The sequence below is a fragment of the Ranitomeya imitator genome, chromosome 2 (assembly GCF_032444005.1).
Source record: "Ranitomeya imitator isolate aRanImi1 chromosome 2, aRanImi1.pri, whole genome shotgun sequence".
Lineage (NCBI taxonomy): Eukaryota > Metazoa > Chordata > Amphibia > Anura > Dendrobatidae > Ranitomeya > Ranitomeya imitator.
The window spans coordinates 42,970,615-42,992,691 of record NC_091283.1 but is presented as its reverse complement, the minus strand read 5'-3'; the positions used below and the strand labels follow the sequence as shown (position 1 = coordinate 42,992,691).

General features: G+C 44.9%; 1 protein-coding gene across 4 annotated transcripts in view; it reads left to right on the top strand.

Moving 5' to 3' along the window:
* The window catches only part of ACP7 (acid phosphatase 7, tartrate resistant (putative)), a 50,871-nt gene that overhangs the window by 3,664 nt on the left and 25,130 nt on the right, over positions 1 to 22,077 (top strand). Inside the window, exons 1-13 of one of the 4 annotated variants that reach the window (XM_069746538.1) lie at positions 1,579 to 1,687; positions 3,067 to 3,129; positions 3,239 to 3,358; positions 4,433 to 4,636; positions 6,911 to 7,093; positions 8,106 to 8,131; positions 8,286 to 8,383; positions 9,903 to 9,965; positions 10,045 to 10,159; positions 10,609 to 10,722; positions 11,523 to 11,580; positions 11,916 to 11,983; positions 17,458 to 17,529. In XM_069746538.1, coding sequence (XP_069602639.1) covers positions 3,262 to 3,358; positions 4,433 to 4,636; positions 6,911 to 7,093; positions 8,106 to 8,131; positions 8,286 to 8,383; positions 9,903 to 9,965; positions 10,045 to 10,159; positions 10,609 to 10,722; positions 11,523 to 11,580; positions 11,916 to 11,983; positions 17,458 to 17,529 — 1,098 coding nt within the window. In that variant the 5' untranslated portion in view covers positions 1,579 to 1,687; positions 3,067 to 3,129; positions 3,239 to 3,261. Of the gene's footprint in view, positions 1 to 1,575; positions 1,688 to 3,066; positions 3,359 to 4,432; positions 4,637 to 6,910; positions 7,094 to 8,105; positions 8,132 to 8,285; positions 8,384 to 9,902; positions 9,966 to 10,044; positions 10,160 to 10,608; positions 10,723 to 11,522; positions 11,581 to 11,915; positions 11,984 to 17,457; positions 17,530 to 22,077 lie in introns of those variants that run through there. The other 3 variants (XM_069746540.1, XM_069746539.1, XM_069746537.1) reach the window with 3 other exon arrangements.

The window sequence follows — 22,077 nt, the reverse complement described above, 5'->3', positions numbered from 1 at the left end:
AAGTGTGCAGTGCATGTACTGTGAGAATTCCAAAGCCTGCAGTCACCTAGAGTGTCTGCAGACTTTCATCAGAAACCTGGATGAGCCCTTTAATTAGAAAATGAAGGCCTGCAGCCAATCCTAACAGCGTGTAAGGATACGTTCACATTTGCGTTGTTGGGCGCAGCGTCGTCGACGCATACCGACGCATGCGTCATGCGCCCCTATCTTTAACATGGGGGGCACATGGACATGCGCCGGTATGCGTTGTATTGCGTTTTACGACGCATGTGTCATATTGACGCACAGACATGGCACAGAGGACGCTACTTGTAGCGTTTTCCCTGCGCCGAAATTCCTGCTCTGCACGATCTTATGGCAACGCATGCATCGCAAAACGCTGCATTGTGTACATGCGTTGTTGGTTGCGTTGCCGACGCTGCGCCCAACAACGCAAATGTGAACGTTACCTAATATCCTCAGTGTCAGGATTCAGCTCTGCAGGTTTCAGCAGTCATCACATTGCAACTTCACTCATAGGGGATTTTCACACTTCTGGTCCTGTGACAACGATCTGCTCTTCAGCTTCTCTCAGTTTTTCACTGAACATTGAGAGAGTAGGATGAGCAGCTCGTCGGCACGTGACTAAGGCTGTGTGCACACGCTGCGGTTTTTGCTGTTTCCCAAAGTTTACAGTACCATGTAAACCTAAGGGGAAAAAAAAACGCTGTGCACATGCTGTGGAAAATGCCGCGCGGAAAAGCTGCGGATTATTTTCCGCAGCATGTCAATTGTTTGTGCAGATTCCGCAGCGGTTTGCAACCAGCACCAATAGGAAAGTGCTGGTGAAAAACCACAGAAGAATCCGCAGAAGAAACCGCAAGAAAATCCGCAGTGAAAACCGCAGTGGTTTTGCACTGTGGATTTTCCAAATCCGCTGCGGAAAAATCCGCAGGAAAATCCACAGCGTGGGCACATACCCTAAGTGTGCAAATCCCGTATGTGCAATACCCCTAGATACACCTCTGCTCTATGTTATAAAGTAGATTTAAAAAAAAAAGGCTCAAATGAAAAGAAGAATTAGGCGCAAATTAAAAACATGCAAAATGTAGACCAAAAGCAAATGCAATAACGAATTGGGCCTTTATTTATTTATTTTTTTTTATAGGAGGTAGTCCGCACAACCCCTTTAAGCTCTTTTTTTTTTTTCTGCCAGAAATCCGCATGCGTTTTTTCGCTTTTTTTCTCGCAGTTTTGATGTGTTTTTTGCGCGTTTTTATGTGTTTTTGATGCTTTTTTTTTTATGCTTTTTTTACCGCGATGCGTTTTTTTCGCGAAAAAAAACGCATGATGTGCACAAAAATTGCAGAATGTATTCTAAGTGATAGTATGCATAATGTATGCGTTTTTAATGAGTTTTTATAGCGTTTTTATAGCAAAAAAAAGCGAAAAAAAAAAGCGAAAAAACCTGAACGTGTGCATATACTCTCAGAATGTCATGCTAGATGCAGTGGTGGTTTTGTACACCAGAGGGCAGTTGTGTGCCGCACAGGACGCTCCCTATAGGACGGCCCTTTTGTTTTGTTTCCGGCTTTTCCAAGACTCTGTCCAGCAGATATCACTTGCTGTGCTGCTAACCCTAAGAGGGAGGATTTTACCACGAGGACTTCCTAGGTGCGAGGACTTCCCAGGTGCGAGGACTTCCCAGGTACGTGCCTCATTCACCTAATATATGGTGACGACATACTGTAGGTTTCAGTACTAACCTCTTATGTACACCTTTATACTACATTCCACCACAATTTGGCGGTTTTCTTTTTACCGAACTTCACTTTGCTGTAAAACTGTCCCGTGTCTTTGTCCTACAGATCACTAAGGCTATGGTTATACCAAATTTGTGTGGTTTAAGTAATATTTTATTAGTTTGGACGGTTATGCGCACAGAGAGGATTCTCTGGCGCCGGGAGCGTGTCCCCAAGTATGTGATTTGCATACTCATGGCCACATTCCAACTAGACGTGTCGATACACTTGCATTGAGCATGACTGTGCACGTCTAGTTGGCATGTGACTGCCTGCATCGGAGACACTTCACTGTGCGCTGTGAGGATTCACAAGTCTGAAGTCACACATAAGGATTGAAGACTTGTAGCCTAAGGCCAGACAACCCCTTTAAGGAGGATTCCATCTCACACGGCAATATCATCGGGGTCATGAGGACACCTTCTTCCAATTTTAAACTTCTTAAGTGCTGCTGTCACGTTTAATATAGTCATCTAAGGGGGTTGAAGTGCTGCAATTGAAGCTAACGCCGAGCGCAGCAGTTACTCGGGTGCTGGCTGTATAACACAGCCTGCACCACTCGCTCCGTACATGTACAATGGATGTCACTAATGGAAATCTGGGACCCGGTGCACCCTCGAATGTTGCCTGGGTTAGCCTGGTGCTGATGTGGGCCCTTTCTGGACCAGCGTATACCTCCATGGACTTGTGCACACTGTGCCGGAGCTGCATGTACAGAACGAGAGAATCATAAATGTGCGCTTAGGCTGGTTTTACACTTGCTGTGATTTTGTGGCCCGTTTTTGCAGCCCCAATAGATTTCTAAAAAGGGGCCGCAATAATTCCAGGGTGCGCCTCATGGACGTGAGGGCCGTATTTACGGTTGTGAAAAAAGATATTTTTCACGGCTTACGGACACGGCCCCCATTGAAAATCAATGTGCGCCATCACTTCCGGTTTTGCGGACCGCCGTTTTTTTTTCCTCCAATACTTTTGCTAAAGTATTGGGAACCTGAAAAATGGCGGTCCGCAAGTTTTTTGCGGTCCATTATTGCGGCAGACTGTGAAAATTGCGGCGATACAGCCTGCAAAAAAGGCCCGAAATAACGACCTGCAAAAAACACGGTAGGTGTAAAAGAAGCCTTACACACTGACGACCGCTGGTCTGTTTAGCTTACGGACCGAAAATGAGCTTGTCTTACACAGAGATGTACATGTGGGCGCCCGCAGGGCTGAGCATATTGCACAATATGACATTTCTGGGAAATAACCTCCTTCTTTTACTCACTATTCTGCTAAACCCCAGACCACTGACCACTGCGCTGTGCCGTGACTCCGCCATATGACCCAGACAGGAAGAATGCTGCAGGTGACGGATGGATACCGAACATGCAGAGATGGTGGAATTGGCTTAGATACATTTTAAGAATTTGACGCAAAATTAAAACCGGTCTTTAATGTTCCTTGTGACTGTTTAGTGCTAATACTTTCACCAGGCAGGATGTGGACGTCTATCCTTCCCTTGTGCGCCATCATGTCCGTAAGCAGTGCCAACCTTGGCTGGTACCGGCCCGAGCAGGTGCACCTCTCATATACAGGTAAGCCTTCGCCATAAAGTGGACTGTGATTTCGGACAGCCCTCCCCAAATCTAATAAAGGTATCTGCTTTGATATTGCCATTGACAAAAAGCAAATAAAAATGCCCCCCCTCCCTCCCCCCCCGCTGGGACTCTTCTCTTGTTACCAGTAATTATCATGCTTATTAAACATGTTTGTTTCCCTGCAGCGCCTCCACAGGTAAAATTAAGTATTACACTCTATTCATTTAAGTCAGTAGGATGTTTGGGTAATACAGGACAGGACGGGTCCTACACAGGCGGTTTTTGTAAACTGCTCTACACTTTGGCAAAGAGATGAGGATCCTGAAAAAGCAAAGCCACCTACCCGCCACACAATTTTAGCTTTGTATTCTGTAATGTAGTATATAAAAAAATTGTTAAAGGGAGCCTGGGTGAAGAGTGGACAATTTTTGTTTTTGTTTTATTTCTGTTCTTCCACTATTTTTTATTTTTTTTAATCCATTATGCCATTCTAGAGATATGTTTTTTTTAGTGCAGGTGGGGTTGGTTAAAGGATAATTATGAAGAGCAGCCTAAAGATCCTCTGGGGCGTGTCTTTATGCTGCTCTCCATAATTAGGCTGTAAGCCACGCCCTCTTGGAAAAGACCATAAAATAGCACCAAACAAAAAGGCCCATATTTCTGGAACCGTATGGGGGATTTAAAAACAAACAAACAAAAATTGGATAAGGGAAGAACAGGGAAAAAAACAAGAGGAAAACTGGCGACCAGGTGACAGGTCCTCTTTAAAGTGCACTCCCACTGACCTGATGATTGACGGTGCCATGGCTCACTGCCGGAAGTCTTACGTTGTGCACTGGTCATGAAAGCTACCGTGAGATTGCGGTTCCCTCTGCTACAACCACAATGCTGTGCCAGTTCTGGAGCCACATGCCTCCTTCAATCAGCTGCTTGGGTTTGGACCCCCACCATCTGATATTGATGGTTTCCCCTATGGATAGTTCCTTCCTCTGCTGGGTGCATCCATCATTGCATCTACATACTACTCCATATAATTTATAGAACAGTTCAATTGAATTATTTCCCATTCAGGTCATCCGACAACCATGACTGTGACCTGGACCACCTTCAGCTGGACCCCATCGGTAGTAGAATATAATCCTCTGCCTGGACGTCCTTCCTTCAATCTCACTGCTTATGGCAGTGTCAGCATCTTTGTAGATGGAGGACCAAAACGTAGAAAGATGTTTATCCATCGGGTTACTGTGGAGAATCTGGAGCCTGGTCAGAAATATGGTAAGATGTGATCAGGAATGACGGGAGGGGTGGAATGGTCAGGTTGGCCTCCTCTCATATCTCATGTGGGCTTTGTTTGTATTTTGTGCTATAGCTTTATGTTTCATACCAGACTACTCACATTGTTGAATGCTATAAGTATTTATATGTAGCTTCTTTAAAGGGAACTTAACATTTTCCATAAATATGTCATTTTTTAATCTGATGTAAATGCCGCTGTTCTCCTGAATCCAGCGATGTTTTTGTTTTGTTCCTGCGCCTCTCTGTTCCTGAGATATGGCCCTCTCTTTTCTGTATTTAAATCTAGTCTTGTTGCAAAGTGGGTGTGGTCCTGAACTCTTCTCTGGAGGTGTTTCCTTTGACCACACCCACTCAGTAACAAGATTACATTTATATGCAGGAAGTAGAGGGCCATATCTCACGAACGGAGGAGCGCAGGAAGAAAAGAAAAACATCGCCGGATTCAGGAGAACAGCGGCATTTACACCGGGTTAAAAAAAAATGACATATTTAAAGCAATTAAATATTATAGAGTTGTAGCATAATTGGGGCTGTCACTTTGCCACAATCTAGTGCATGTCCTGAACTCTGCGGGTTTCAAACCACTAAAGAAAGTTTTGTAACATCTGTACTTGGGAATTGGGATTATGTACTTTAGTATTGTAGGCTTAAATTGAGCAAAACAAGCTGTTCTCCTCTTCTTCTAATCTGTAAGCTTTTTATAGCATTTACTTTTGCTTTAAGCCGCGCTCTGGTGCCAGAGTTTTTATTGCATAAAATCTCATCAGCCAGATGTTAATGGGGATACCCAGTTCTTAAAAACCCTCCTCAGGACAGGCCATCGGTACTAGATTGGGTAGGGGGTCCGAAAAGTTTAAAAGGGCCACAGTCCTATAATGTACAGATTTACTGTAGGGCCGGAAAAACACAAGTTGGGTGAAATAATGGAAAAAAAATAATATTTTAATATTTTTAAAATAAAATTTCTAATTTTAGTACTGTGATTTTCCATGGAGCCTGGCCACGAGCTGGGTTTCATAGGCGGTCAATGGCCGCCTTCATTAGCCGCCAGCAGCCATGGCAACTCCTCGCTGCCATGACACAGCCGGAAGCTCCTTAACCCGCTACATGAATGCACACCCTGAGCGTGGCATACTATTACATCAGGATTAAAAACAATGAAAGCTGGGCTGTAATTGGTTGCTATGGGCAACAAAAGAAAACCCTTTTATTTGGCCTACAATAATAGTTTATAATAGGCCTCAATCTATCTTTGTTGTCCTTAGCAACCAATCAGAACAAAGCTTAGATTTCTTAAACTGCTCAGGTAAAATGAAAGCTGGGCTGTGATTGGTTGCTACAGGCAACCAAGCTAGTTTTACATCACCAATGTATGACTGTTTTGGGACAGATTCCCATCTATCTGGAGAATAGGGGGACCTGTGCTTCCCGCTTGCGGTAGCGCACATGGGCCGACTACTGCTCCATTCACTGTTTAAGGGAGCGGTGGTCACACACGTGCACTTCCAATCCAATGGAGATTAAAGGGGTGTTCCCATCTCCAAAATCCTATCCCAATATGTTGTAGGTGTAATAATAATATTAGAAATATAGTATAGTTCTTCTGTCTCTTTCCTCATGTGCCGGCATTGCAGGACCTTAGGTATCCATGGTTATGACCATTGATATAGTGACAGTTGCTAGTGGTCGTAACCATGGATACATAAGGTCCTGCAATGCCTGCATATTTCATGGCGATCATAAGGAAGTAATCCATGGGTGTAGTTTATAGCCCTGAAATATGCGAATGCGTTCTCCACAGACAGAAGCCATATACCCCGGGCGGTGCCATATATCCATCCTCCACCTACTCGTTGCCTGACAGTCTCATTGGTCTGACAGTGATTAATAGCCAATCTCCGGGGCACCTGCCATATTGCGGCTCGTTTGTCTCAGTAGATCACTGATAACCTTGTTTTTCTCAGTGATGATTTATTTGTTGTCAGGCCATAATCATTGCGTCCTTGCTGTAATGGCAGTTATGGCTCCATGCAGCGACTTCACCTTCAGGAGGGCTTGTGCTTATACACAGCAGCCTATCTGAAAAAGAAGAGCTGCAGTATAAAGCATAGTGGAGGATAAGAGCAGCAGCGTGAGCCTCCAATGAGGCATGAGGGGGATTTCGGCCTACTCCAGACTCCACGAGATAATAGAGCTGAGCTTTATATACTTGGTCAGTGTTTTATTTTACACTTATTTTTGCACTTCCCTTAGTTTATCACTGCGGCAGTTCCCTCGGTTGGAGCCCTGAGTTTTCCTTCCGGGCCCTGCAGGCTGGTTCATCGTGGGGACCCCGCTTGGCCGTCTATGGGGATATGGGAAACGAGAACGCTCAGTCCTTATCGAGGCTCCAGAAGGAAACACAAATGGAAATGTACGATGCCATACTCCATGTTGGTAAGTATGAGTGTTTTTAGGGTTACCATCTAGGGTTTCTCTTTCAGAAATTGGGATTTGCTTAAATACTAATTTCCCACATTAGTGTTACTGGGGTCATGTACAGGGGTGTAACTCCAACAGGTGCAGGGGTTGCAATCGCACCTGGGCCCTGGAGCCTAGGGGGCCCTAAAAGTCCCTTTGGTTTATAGAAAAAGACTATTGCTATTAAAGATTTAAAAGATTCGGGGGCCCCGTTGGAGCTTTTGCATCGGGGCCCATGAGTTTCAAGTTACGCCACTGGTCATGTACATCGCCACATGTAAACTACCCCGAAAATCATGGTGATACCTGTTCTCCGAACCCTTCCTGCATTGATTGATGTCCCTTTGGCTCTTATGTATCATCACAAGCCAGTTATGGGGTGGCATCCAGTGCAAGAATCGGAGGCCAGAACAGCTCACTTCACTGCGCTTACAGCACATACTGATGGCGCGGCCAGGGAGGTGTCAATCAAGCCAGGAAGGGGCATAAATGGGGAGAGTTTAGGGTACAGGTCTCTTATACAAAGTAGAGTCCTTTTGTGAAGGGCTAAACTAAGAAAAATTAAAGCAGGCTTCATTTTGTGCTTTTCGACTCCATCTTGCTGTTTTGAGATAAATTCTGTTACTAGGCAAAAGTTCATAGCTGTTATGAGACCTTTATTGTTCTAGTTTGAACAAGAGCATGAGACTGAAGGTGTATTGTTCTACGAGACCTTGACGTACAGGCTGTTCCTGCATTCTTATAGGTTAAGAACTGTGAGCGTGTTCTTATGTTGATTGGTTGAAGTATAACTTGCTAAGATTATGAAAAGTGCGACACAATAAACGGGGGTTTAGAGATCTACTCGATCCTCCCAGAGACACACGTCTCCGTCTGGTCATTTTCAGTTGCTGGCAACGCTCTGTGGTTCTATTTGAAAATCACTGAGTCAACCGTGTTGGGTCACTCCAGATCCTCCCTCAACACTTTCTGCTTCTATTTCTTGCAGGTGATTTTGCCTATGATATGGATGAGGTAAATTCCCTTTCTATCCTGCTAACACGCTAAAGCATAGCTGATTTCTTCGAGGAACAGCGCCCTTTTGTCGATAGGCGGTGTATGGTATTGCAACCATGGATATCGGGCTGATGCCTGTTCTAGCAGGATCACATCCTCACCTCTCTTCTAGGATGACGCTCAAGTAGGCGATGAGTTTATGCGACAGATAGAGTCGGTGGCAGCTTACGTTCCCTACATGACATGTCCTGGAAACCACGAAGAGAAATAGTGAGTTGTGACTTATCATTCCCTTTATAAATCAGTTATTGATTTTCATCTCTTGGACCTCAAAGAAAATTCTTACCAAGGACCCCCTCATGCCATAGGCTAGGCCATCAATAATACTGATGTCTTCGCTGGATCCCCCTCTGATCTAACATTCTGTGTTGATTATTCTTTTTCCATTTTTATAATATAATAATGCAGAGCTCCAAATCCCCTGCATAGATGAAGAGTTACATGAAAAAAAAATCTTTCTGCCTGCACCCACCACTAGGGGGAGCTCAAGAGCTTACCACATACTGTGTTTTTATTAACCCCTTTTTTTGTTCTCGCTCTTGTTTATTCCTGAGTTCTCATGATTCTGATGATTCAAAATGCTTTTTTACGTTTTGTGTTGTGTAACTCCATTGCAGAGATATTCACATTTGTTTCTTTTGGAGCGCAGTATGTGAAATCTCTGCTTGTTGTCACGGGTATGTTAGAAGCTGCAGACAGTCGCAATGCATCTAGCTCCAGAAGGTCTCTACGTTTGACTTTGCAGACATCTTCTTAACCCTTCTGACTCTTTGACCCAGTGGCAACCTTTCTCCGGCTCTAATTGACACACCTGGACCTGGGTGTTTATAAATTCCCAGCCTGCTGCTGGAAGTTGCCGGTGATATTTCCATTTCCCCCTGTTGAGACTTGGAGCTATAGCAGTCAGCTATCTTCCTCTTTGGTGTTGCGGGAGGACGTCTGTATTACATCTCGGAGTCTACTTAAGATAAGTGTTCCCTTTGTTTTTCTATCCCAGCTGTCTTTAGTGGTAGTGGGGATCGACAAGTGCATACCACACCATTCCCTAAGTAGGGATTATTGCCAAGGTAAGGCAGGGATTAGGTTCCTGCTCGGCGATAGGTGCAGAACCTATATAGGGACGTTTAGGGCAGACAGGGTGACTTTAGATCTGCCTAGGGGTCTCCTTCCCCCTTCCCTAGTGTTGGGCTCCCTTCCCCTCATCCCTTTGTGTTGCACTTAGTCTTTCCTATAGTGCAACTGGACGTTTCTTCAGAGTCTTCTTCAGAGTCTTCTCTGCGATGCTGCCAATTGGCAATGTCTGAGACTTATAGCTCAACTAACGAGATCTGATTAACAGCCTCTGGGAGAGAGGGGTTAACGCACATACACCCAGAGAAGACTCTGAAGAAACGCCCAGTTGCACTACAAGCAGAGATTTCACATCCAAAACCAACAAATGTGAATATCTCTGCAAAGGAACAACGCAACACAAAATGGAAAAAAGTGTCAGAATCATGAGAACTCAGAAATTTTTACAATTATTACATTATTTATTTTTTTTTAGCAAATGGATCTTTTTTAAGTTCAATGTAGAAACAGTATGCAGTGGCTCCCCCCACTAGTGACCGTAGGCAGGCAGAATTTATCATTGAGCTCTATGGCTGTACATGGCATGAGGACCTTTATGGTAGCAAACATTCAGTTTTTGCCATTGTTACATCCCCCTCTCCCCATTTTTGTATTGTAGTAACTTCTCCAATTACCGAAACCGGTTTTCCATGCCGGGAAATACAGAAGGTCTGTGGTACAGGTGAGCTGGCAGTGGTTGTGCTGTCATCCAACCATATGGTGACATGTGGATACGAAATATTAATGTGGTGTTTTACCAGCTGGGACCTAGGACCTGCTCACATCATCTCCTTCTCCACCGAGGTGTATTTCTATCTCAAGTATGGCCAAGAACTGGTGGCCGAGCAGTATCGCTGGCTGCAGAAAGATCTTCAGGTTAGATGCAAGATCACTTTCTTTCTCCTATGATCTCCATGCTGGCTGGATTAGTACCATTTTGGGGTGAATACAGCTCCAGTGCCCACTCCACAGTACATATATGCCATAATATGGGGGAGTACTTGCAACAGTGCTATATACTATATGTATAAGGCAGATGTCAGCAAGTGGTTAATTAACAAAGTTTATTGGACCTAAGAACATCATGAGGGTAAAAGGCGGAAATTCATATTAAGTTATTCAAAGATACTGTAATTTGGAATAATAGTCCCCTGCCATGCAGAATTTTGGGAACATTAGTCTTGTATTCGTGTGACGTCATCCCAGTCCTCGTTAGGTACCCCATAGTCCCTGGTAGGGTCTACAGCACTCAGAGACCACCCCTGGATACTTCATACAGGTTCATGATTTCGCACAAGTTTTATTATGCATTTTATTGTCTGCAGGAGGCCACCAGCTCGGCGCATCGTTCTGAGCGGCCATGGGTCATCACGATGGCTCACCGACCCATGTACTGCACCAACTTCGACAGTGATGATTGCGTCAAGCACGACAGTACGGTAAGAAAAAGCAATGGGGGCCTGAGGAGAGACAAAGGTGGAAAGGAGTAGAAGGGATGTGATTGTGGCTGAGGATAGCATAAAGTTGGCCCAATGCTCCTTCGGCTGACCACTACCTCTCCTGACACCTCCATACACATGAGTGCTCGGCTTAGCTAAGTGTTCATCTGTATCCAATGGGGAGAGAGGAGAAAGTCGCTGCCAGACTCCTCTGGCAGTGGATTATCTCCTCTGAAAAAAATGAAACTTGCCGATCCTACTCTCCCCTGACATCATCTATCTGGCAACCATCGGAAGACCCCCATACATATCAGATAGTTGGCCGATCCTACCGAAATTGGCCAAATCACATTCGTCTTAAGACGAAACACCCTCATATATCATAGAGATAAGTTGGCGAAATCTGCCAATTTCGGAAGGACCACATACGGGGGCCGGCCCACTTTCCCGTGACATCATCTATTAGGGTCATTGATGTTGAATTTTAACATCTGTTCCTTTAGTTCTTCTGGGAGATCTTTCTGGATCAAACATTTGTTAGTGGTGCCCTGCACAGGCTAACAGAGGGGTCTTGGGCAGCACCCCTGTACCACATCCATAGGTCCTGGCCAAGTATGGTGAGATGTCTTCCTAATATCAGAGCCCTTCATACGCCAGTTCTTGGCCCAACCTCTCTATTGGGCCGTGTGGTGATATTTTTGGAGAATGTGTCTGACTTGTTCTCTGCTTCCAGGTACAGAGATGTCTCCTGTGGGTATCGTTCACTCACTCACTGACATATCCTTTGATCTCTTTTGTAGATAAGGACGGGGCTCCCTGGTGGACAGTACGCGTTGGAGGAACTGTTCTATAAATATGGTATAGTGATAGCGAGCGTCTACAATCCGTAGAGTTCTGATATTATTTTGTGAGCAGCTTTCTCTATTGAGATGTCTAGAAAAACATAGAGACACAAGCTTCAGACACTGAACACAAAGCCAGCATGTAATACTACACTTCTCCTGTAGTGGCCACTGCAGGAAAAATGCATAGCCAGCTGGATCATCCGCCAGCACAATCAGCTGATCTTGGCGCCTATCAACTTTTCCTCTTGCTCATCCGTGTTCAGCGTTACTCATGCAAAAATCAGTCCATACATAATCAGGAGGCATCTGTACGTCAGTACTTATACTATCTCCACACATATGTTCTAGGGGTGGACTTGGAAATCTGGGCGCATGAGCATTCCTACGAGCGTATGTGGCCGGTATACAACTGCACAGTGAGTAGACTACACATGATAGCATGATGTACTACTGTTACCCGAGGCGGACATACCATCAGCGCCAGCTGCGGTCACTGCGGTCTGTTGGATCTCATGTAAGAGGTCCCCTCCTCTCCATAGCTCACAAGTACAGGGGGTTTGGTCCAGCACAGAGGCATTTTCTGGAGAGGCACCGCCAGCTCCCTCCTGTCATCTGTTCATATATTGTTTTTATTTGGCGGCCATTTCTTGCTTGTATATGCCCCTAGGTAACCAACTGTGATATCACAAGTCTACTCTGGTAGGTAACTATGACATCATGGTAGGTTTCAGGCAGGTAGGGTACTATGACATCACGGTAGGGTTCAGGCAGGTAGGCTACTATGACATCACAGTAGATTTCAGGCAGGTAAGCTACTATGACATCACGGTAGGTTTCAGGCAGGTAGGCTACAATGACATCACGGTAGGGTTCAGGCAGGTAGGGTACTATGACATCACAGTAGATTTCAGGCAGGTAGGCTACTATGACATCACAGTAGGGTTCAGGCAGGTAGGCTACAATGACATCACAGTAGATTTCAGGCAGGTAGGCTACTATGACATCACAGCATATTTCAGGCAGGTAGGCTACTATGACATCACGAAGACACAAAAGAGAATAGTAAAACCAAAAACACTCAGTTTGAAAAAATGTTGCAGTAATCCGCAAGTGCTAGTAAAAGATGTAAAAAACAGGGTATTTGGTTGATACGTTTTTTGCAAAAAATGTATACTAAGCTGCTCTACCAATCTTCACGGTATACCCTTATCAGAGCAGTCCTAACTAATGTATGCAATCCCTATCTGATGTATTTAAAAACCTGATCATCTGTATATAACCTGTGTGAACAGGGTTCAGAGAGGAAAAATCCATGTGTGCATACAGGGTAGAACAGCTTTTGTGCAGATAGCCCAAGAGGAGTGGTGGAACTCCCCAGTCTTGTAGACACAAGAGAACAATTATGGAAACAGGAACACATGGGCTACTTGCACAGTGAACAAGTCTGTATGATCATGTTCACACACCACCAAGAAACCTGAAGACACAAAAGAGAATAGTAAAACCAAAAACACTCAGTTTGAAAAAATGTTGCAGTAATCCGCAAGTGCTAGTAAAAGATGTAAAAAACAGGGTATTTGGTTGATACGTTTTTTGCAAAAAATGTATACTAAGCTGCTCTACCAATCTTCACGGTATACCCTTATCAGAGCAGTCCTAACTAATGTATGCAATCCCTATCTGATGTATTTAAAAACCTGATCATCTGTATATAACTTGTTCACTGTGCAAGTAGCCCATGTGTTCCTGTTTCCATAATTGTTCTCTTGTGTCTACAAGACTGGGGAGTTCCACCACTCTTCTTGGGCTATCTGCACAAAAGCTGTTCTACCCTGTATGCACACATGGATTTTTCCTCTCTGAACCCTGTTCACACAGGTTATATACAGATGATCAGGTTTTTAAATACATCAGATAGGGATTGCATACATTAGTTAGGACTGCTCTGATAAGGGTATACCGTGAAGATTGGTAGAGCAGCTTAGTATACATTTTTTGCAAAAAACGTATCAACCAAATACCCTGTTTTTTACATCTTTTACTAGCACTTGCGGATTACTGCAACATTTTTTCAAACTGAGTGTTTTTGGTTTTACTATTCTCTTTTGTGTCTTCAGGTTTCTTGGTGGTGTGTGAACATGATCATACAGACTTGTTCACTGTGCAAGTAGCCCATGTGTTCCTGTTTCCATAATTGTTCTCTTGTGTCTACAAGACTGGGGAGTTCCACCACTCCTCTTGGGCTAGCTGCACAAAAGCTGTTCTGCCCTGTATGCACACATGGATTTTTCCTCTCTGAACCCTGTTCACACAGGTTATATACAGATGATCAGGTTTTTAAATACATCAGATAGGGATTGCATACATTAGTTAGGACTGCTCTGATAAGGGTATACCGTGAAGATTGGTAGAGCAGCTTAGTATACATTTTTTGCAAAAAACGTATCAACCAAGTACCCTGTTTTTTACATCTTTTACTGGCACTTGCGGATTACTGCAACATTTTTTCAAACTGAGTGTTTTTGGTTTTACTATTCTCTTTTGTGTCTTCAGGTTTCTTGGTGGTGTGTGAACATGATCATACAGACTTGTTCACTGTGCAAGTAGCCCATGTGTTCCTGTTTCCATAATTGTTCTCTTGTGTCTACAAGACTGGGGAGTTCCACCACTCCTCTTGGGCTATCTGCACAAAAGCTGTTCTACCCTGTATGCACACATGGATTTTTCCTCTCTGAACCCTGTTCACACAGGTTATATACAGATGATCAGGTTTTTAAATACATCAGATAGGGATTGCATACATTAGTTAGGACTGCTCTGATAAGGGTATACCGTGAAGATTGGTAGAGCAGCTTAGTATACATTTTTTGCAAAAAACGTATCAACCAAATACCCTGTTTTTTACATCTTTTACTAGCACTTGCGGATTACTGCAACATTTTTTCAAACTGAGTGTTTTTGGTTTTACTATTCTCTTTTGTGTCTTCAGGTTTCTTGGTGGTGTGTGAACATGATCATACAGACTTGTTCACTGTGCAAGTAGCCCATGTGTTCCTGTTTCCATACTATGACATCACGGTAGGTTTCAGGCAGGTAGGGTACTATGACATCACGGTAGGGTTCAGGCAGGTAGGCTACTATGACATCACAGTAGATTTCAGGCAGGTAGGCTACTATGACATCACAGTAGGGTTCAGGCAGGTAGGCTACAATGACATCACAGTAGATTTCAGGCAGGTAGGCTACTATGACATCACAGCATATTTCAGGCAGGTAGGCTACTATGACATCACAGTAGGGTTCAGGCAGGTAGGCTACTATGACATCACAGTAGATTTCAGGCAGGTAGGCTACTATAACATCAGAGCAGATTTCAGGCAGGTAGGGTACTATGACATCACAGTAGGGTTCAGGCAGGTAGGCTACTATGACATCACGGTAGGGTTCAGGCAGGTAGGCTACTATGACATCACAGTAGGTTTCAGGCAGGTAGGCTACTATGACATCACAGCAGATTTCAGGCAGGTAGGCTACTATGACATCACAGTAGGGTTCAGGCAGGTAGGCTACTATGACATCACGTTAGATTTCAGGCAGGTAGGCTACTATGACATCACAGTAGATTTCAGGCAGGTAGGCTACTATGACATCACAGTAGGGTTCAGGCAGGTAGGGTACTATGACATCACAGTAGATTTCAGGCAGGTAGGCTACTATGACATCACGGTAGGTTTCAGGCAGGTAGGGTACTATGACATCACAGTAGGGTTCAGGCAGGTAGGCTACTATGACATCACGTTAGTTTTCAGGCAGGTAGGCTACTATGACATCACAGTAGATTTCAGGCAGGTAGGCTACTATGACATCACGGTAGGGTTCAGGCAGGTAGGCTACTATGACATCACGTTTGTTTTCAGGCAGGTAGGCTACTATGACATCACAGTAGGGTGCAGGTAGGGTACTATGACATCACGGTAGGGTTCAGGCAGGTAGGGTACTCTGACATCACGGTAGGGTTCAGGCAGGTAGGCTACTATGACATCACAGTAGGGTTCAGGCAGGTAGGCTACTATAACATCACAGTAGATTTCAGGCAGGTAGGCTACTATGACATCACAGCAGATTTCAGGCAGGTAGGCTACTATGACATCACAGTAGGGTTCAGGCAGGTAGGCTACTATGACATCACGTTAGTTTTCAGGCAGGTAGGCTACTATGACATCACGGTAGGGTTCAGGCAGGTAGGCTACTATGACATCACGTTAGTTTTCAGGCAGGTAGGCTACTATGACATCACAGTAGGGTTCAGGCAGGTAGGCTACTATGACATCACAGTAGATTTCAGGCAGGTAGGCTACTATGACATCACGGTAGGGTTCAGGCAGGTAGGCTACTATGACATCACGTTAGTTTTCAGGCAGGTAGGCTACTATGACATCACAGTAGGGTTCAGGCAGGTAGGCTACTATGACATCACGGTAGGGTTCAGGCAGGTAGGCTACTATGACATCACGGTAGGGTTCAGGCAGGTAGGCTACTATGACATCACGTTCGTTTTCAGGCAGGTAGGCTACTATGACATCACAGTAGGGTTCAGGCAGGTAGGCTACAATGACATCACAGCATATTTCAGGCAGGTAGGCTACTATGACATCACGGTAGGTTTCAGGCAGGTAGGGTACTATGACATCACGGTAGGGTTCAGGCAGGTAGGGTACTATGACATCACAGTAGATTTCAGGCAGGTAGGCTACTATGACATCACAGTAGATTTCAGGCAGGTAGGCTACTATGACATCACAGTAGATTTCAGGCAGGTAGGGTACTATGACATCACAGTAGATTTCAGGCAGGTAGGCTACTATGACATCACGGTAGATTTCAGGCAGGTAGGGTACTATGACATCACAGTAGGGTTCAGGCAGGTAGGGTACTATGACATCACAGTAGATTTCAGGCAGGTAGGGTACTATGACATCACAGTAGGGTTCAGGCAGGTAGGGTACTATGACATCACAGTAGATTTCAGGCAGGTAGGGTACTATGACATCACAGTAGGGTTCAGGCAGGTAGGCTACTATGACATCACAGTAGGGTTCAGGCAGGTAGGCTACTATGACATCACGTTAGTTTTCAGGCAGGTACGCTACTATGACATCACGGTTGGGATCAGGCAGGTAGGCTACTATGACATCACGTTAGTTTTCAGGCAGGTAGGCTACTATGACATCATGGTAGGGTTCAGGCAGGTAGGCTACTATGACATCATGGTAGGGTTCAGGCAGGTAGGCTACTATAACATCACAGTAGATTTCCGGCAGGTAGGCTACTATGACATCACGGTAGGTTTCAGGCAGGTAGGCTACTATGACATCACAGTAGATTTCAGGCAGGTAGGCTACTATGACATCACGGTAGGGTTCAGGCAGGTAGGCTACTATGACATCACGGTAGGGTTCAGGCTGGTAGGCTACTATGACATCACGGTAGGTTTCAGGCAGGTAGGCTACTATGACATCCCGGTAGGGTTCAGGCAGGTAGGCTACTATGACATCACGGTAGGGTTCAGGCAGGTAGGCTACTATGACATCACGGTAGGTTTCAGGCAGGTAGGCTACTATGACATCCCGGTAGATTTCAGCAGTGACATCACCAATAATGATGTACCATCAGACATCCTGACCTGGAACAGGGGCCCCCGAGTGTTACGTTGTCTATACTCTTCCTACTACCACATCTTCATCAGTTTCATACGTGAGAAATATTTCATGAGCAAATATTTGTAGAGCTGACCCTCCCGGAGACCCCATCAGACGGTGATGAGTGTCAGGATCGGCGCTGTTTGTTCAGCTGTGCAAAGATTTCCTATTCAGACCCTCGCTCATTGCAGGTTTATAATGGATCCCTCCAGGCTCCTTACACAAATCCCAGGGCTCCAGTCCACATAACCACAGGATCTGCGGTGAGTTACACCCCGGGGAGAGCACAGGTATACATGTATATAGTCACTAATTTAACATATGTCTCCTGTAATCCCAGGGCACTTCACAGCAATGTCACAACTAATCGCACATAATTATACGAGAAGAGGAAGAGATCCCGAATAACATTTAAAACCAATATTTATTAATAAATATTAAAAATAGCATGATTTAAAAGCAAAGAATACCGTAGGGGACACCTAAGTACAAGGATATATATATATATATATATATATATACTCAATCTGATATATAATAGTTGGTACTGGAGAATAACTGTACCACATTAGGAAAATGCCCACAAACACATAACAAATCAACATGGAACTAATTCCAAAAGGTAGCATCCACAACAAGGCAGTTTTGCATCAAATGGTCACATAACATGACCATGAAGAGGTAATATTGTGCGGCACAGTGGCCTCTATTTACTCTGGCAAATTGCTGATCAATAAACCTGTGATCCAAAACAACCACCTCTAGTGGACAAGTGTGGAACATGATATCATATAATACAATAAGCGAGTATATTACCTTGTGCTCGTGGTGTCCCCTCACCCCGACGCGCGTTTCGCCTCCTGCTTTTTCCGGGGGCATGCCAAGGTGAGGGGCAACTGTGCTTATATATGAGTGGTGATTACTGAGCATACCGATAATTGCGGTGCATCGTGTGTGACTCCGCCCCCTTTCTCTGACACGCTTCCTGTCACGCGCACGCTTATGTGCGCATTACAACTGTGCCTAGGCACACATATATTTATTAATATTAAGTTGTAATGCGCACATAATATAATAATAAAATAGCACTTTTTAGATGTAAGAAAAAGGCACAAAGCAATATTTTTGGGTTTCCATTGAAGGTACCGTCTCCACGGTACATACTTCTTCCTTTACCGGGTTTTCTTTGTATCCCTTTTCTTTTCCACGGCCATCCGGTGAGTGTGATCCTGCCCTCGGTCGCTTCCTGTGAAGCTCTGACACGCATAGCTTTGGCTTGCGTGTCATTGAGCATCGGCAGGAAGTGTCTCAGAGAAAGGAGGCGGAGTCACACGTGATGTGCCGCAATTACCGGTATGCTCAGTAATCACCACTCATATACAGTGGGGCAAAAAAGTATTTAGTCAGTCAGCAATAGTGCAAGTTCCACCACTTAAAAAGATGAGAGGCGTCTGTAATTTACATCATAGGTAGACCTCAACTATGGGAGACAAACTGAGAAAAAAAATCCAGAAAATCACATTGTCTGTTTTTTTAACAATTTATTTGCATATTATGGTGGAAAATAAGTATTTGGTCAGAAACAAACAATCAAGATTTCTGGCTCTCACAGACCTGTAACTTCTTCTTTAAGAGTCTCCTCTTTCCTCCACTCATTACCTGTAGTAATGGCACCTGTTTAAACTTGTTATCAGTATAAAAAGACACCTGTGCACACCCTCCAACAGTCTGACTCCAAACTCCACTATGGCGAAGACCAAAGAGCTGTCAAAGGACACCAGAAACAAAATTGTAGCCCTGCACCAGGCTGGGAAGACTGAATCTGCAATAGCCAACCAGCTTGGAATGAAGAAATCAACAGTGGGAGCAATAATTAGAAAATGGAAGACATACAAGACCACTGATAATCTCCCTCGATCTGGGGCTCCACGCAAAATCCCACCCCGTGGGGTCAGAATGATCACAAGAACGGTGAGCAAAAATCCCAGAACCACGCGGGGGGACCTAGTGAATGAACTGCAGAGAGCTGGGACCAATGTAACAAGGCCTACCATAAGTAACACACTACGCCACCATGGACTCAGATCCTGCAGTGCCAGACGTGTCGCACTGCTTAAGCCAGTACATGTCCGGGCCCGTCTGAAGTTTGCTAGAGAGCATTTGGATGATCCAGAGGAGTTTTGGAAGAATGTCCTATGGTCTGATGAAACCAAACTGGAACTGTTTGGTAGAAACACAACTTGTCGTGTTTGGAGGAAAAAGAATACTGAGTTGCATCCATCAAACACCATACCTACTGTAAAGCATGGTGGTGGAAACATCATGCTTTGGGGCTGTTTCTCTGCAAAGGGGCCAGGACGACTGATCCGGGTACATGAAAGAATGAATGGGGCCATGTATTGTGAGATTTTGAGTGCAAACCTCCTTCCATCAGCAAGGGCATTGAAGATGAAACGTGGCTGGGTCTTTCAACATGACAATGATCCAAAGCACACCGCCAGGGCAACGAAGAAGCATTTCAAGGTCCTGGAGTGGCCTAGCCAGTCTCCAGATCTCAACCCTATAGAAAACCTTTGGAGGGAGTTGAAAGTCCGTGTTGCCAAGCGAAAAGCCAAAAACATCACTGCTCTAGAGGAGATCTGCATGGAGGAATGGGCCAACATACCAACAACAGTGTGTGGCAACCTTGTGAAGACTTAAGGTACCGTCACACTTAGCGACGCTGCAGCGATACCGACAACGATCCGGATCGCTGCAGCGTCGCTGTTTGGTCGCTGGAGAGCTGTCACACAGACAGCTCTCCAGCGACCGACGATGCCGGTAACCAGGGTAAACATCGGGTAACTAAGCGCAGGGCCGCGCTTAGTAACCCGATGTTTACCCTGGTTACCATCCTAAAAGTAAAAAAAGCAAACAGTACATACTTACCTACAGCCGTCTGTCCTCCAGCGCTGTGCTCTGCACTCCTCCTGTACTGGCTGTGAGCACAGCGGCCGGAAAGCAGAGCGGTGACGTCACCCCTCTGCTTTCCGGCTGACCGACGCTCACAGCCAGTACAGGAGGAGTGCAGAGCACAGCGCTGGAGGACAGACGGCTGTAGGTAAGTATGTAGTGTTTGTTTTTTTTACTTTTAGGATGGTAACCAGGGTAAACATCGGGTTACTAAGCGCGGCCCTGCGCTTAGTTACCCGATGTTTACCCTGGTTACCAGTGAAGACATCGCTGAATCGGTGTCACACACGCCGATTCAGCGATGTCTGCGGGGAGTCCAGCGACCAAATAAAGTTCTGGACTTTCTTCCCCGACCAGCGACAGCACAGCAGGGGCCTGATCGCTGCTGCCTGTCACACTGGACGATATCGCTAGCCAGGACGCTGCAACGTCACGGATCGCTAGCGATATCGTCTAGTGTGACGGTACCTTTACAGAAAACGTTTGACCTCTGTCATTGCCAACAAAGGATATATTACAAAGTATTGAGATGAAATTTTGTTTCTGACCAAATACTTATTTTCCACCATAATATGCAAATAAAATGTTAAAAAAACAGACAATGTGATTTTCTGGATTTTTTTTTCTCAGTTTGTCTCCCATAGTTGAGGTCTACCTATGATGTAAATTACAGACGCCTCTCATCTTTTTAAGTGGTGGAACTTGCACTATTGCTGACTGACTAAATACTTTTTTGCCCCACTGTATAAGCACGGTTGCCCCTCACCTCAGCACGCCCCGGAAGAAGCAGAAGGCGAAACGCACGTCGGGGTGAGGGGACACTACGAGCACAAGGTAATATACTCGTTTACTGTATTATGATATCATGTTCCCACACTTGTGCACTAGAGGTGGTTGTTTTGGATCACAGGTTTATTGATCAGCAATTTGCTAGAGTAAATAGAGGCCACTGTGCCGCATAATTACCTCTTTATGGTCATAGTAGTGTTATTAGGGTATTGATTGTCGGCCATATTATGTGACCATTTGATGCAAAACTGCCTTGTTGTGGATGCTACCTTTTGGAATCAGTGCCATGTTGATTTGTTATGTGTTTGTGGCCATTTTCCTAATGGAGTTATTCTCCAGTACCAACTAATATATATCTGATTGAGTGTGTACATATATATCTCCTTGTACTTAGGTGTCCCCTACAGTATTCTTTGCTTTTTAATCATGTTATTTTTAATATTTATTAATAAATATTTTTTTAAAATGTTATTCGGGATCTCTTCTCACGTATAATTATGTGAGACTAGTTGTGATATGTATATAGTCACTGTCTGGGTATGTGTTATAGTCTATACAGAGATGTTGTTTTAAAGTCCAGAAAGCTTTAAAAGGGTTTTCTGGGACGTCATAGTTGATGATCTATCATCAATATCATATCTATGGGAGTCAGACTGCTGGAACAGCGCCATACACTGTGTAGTGGTTGTGATTGGTACTGCAAGTTCTCTCCTTTGTAAGTGAATAGGAGTGAGCATGCAGTACCATTTATGGCCACTATACAGTATACGGCGCTGTTACACTTCTGGACAATCAGCTGATTGATGGTGGTGTCAGGACTTGGACCCCCACCTAATCCTACATCATGGCGAGGGTGTGTGGAGCCCGCTGCATATAGGGGAGGGTGCTGGTGTGTGGAGCCCGCTGCATATAGGGAAGAGTGCGGGTGTGTGGAGCCCGCTGCATATAGGAGAGGGTGCCGGTGTGTGGAGCCCGCTGCATTTAGGGGAGGGTGCGGATGTGTGGAGCCCCCTCCTCCATATAGGGGAGGGTGCGGGTGTGTGGAGCCCCCTCCATATAGGGGAGGGTGC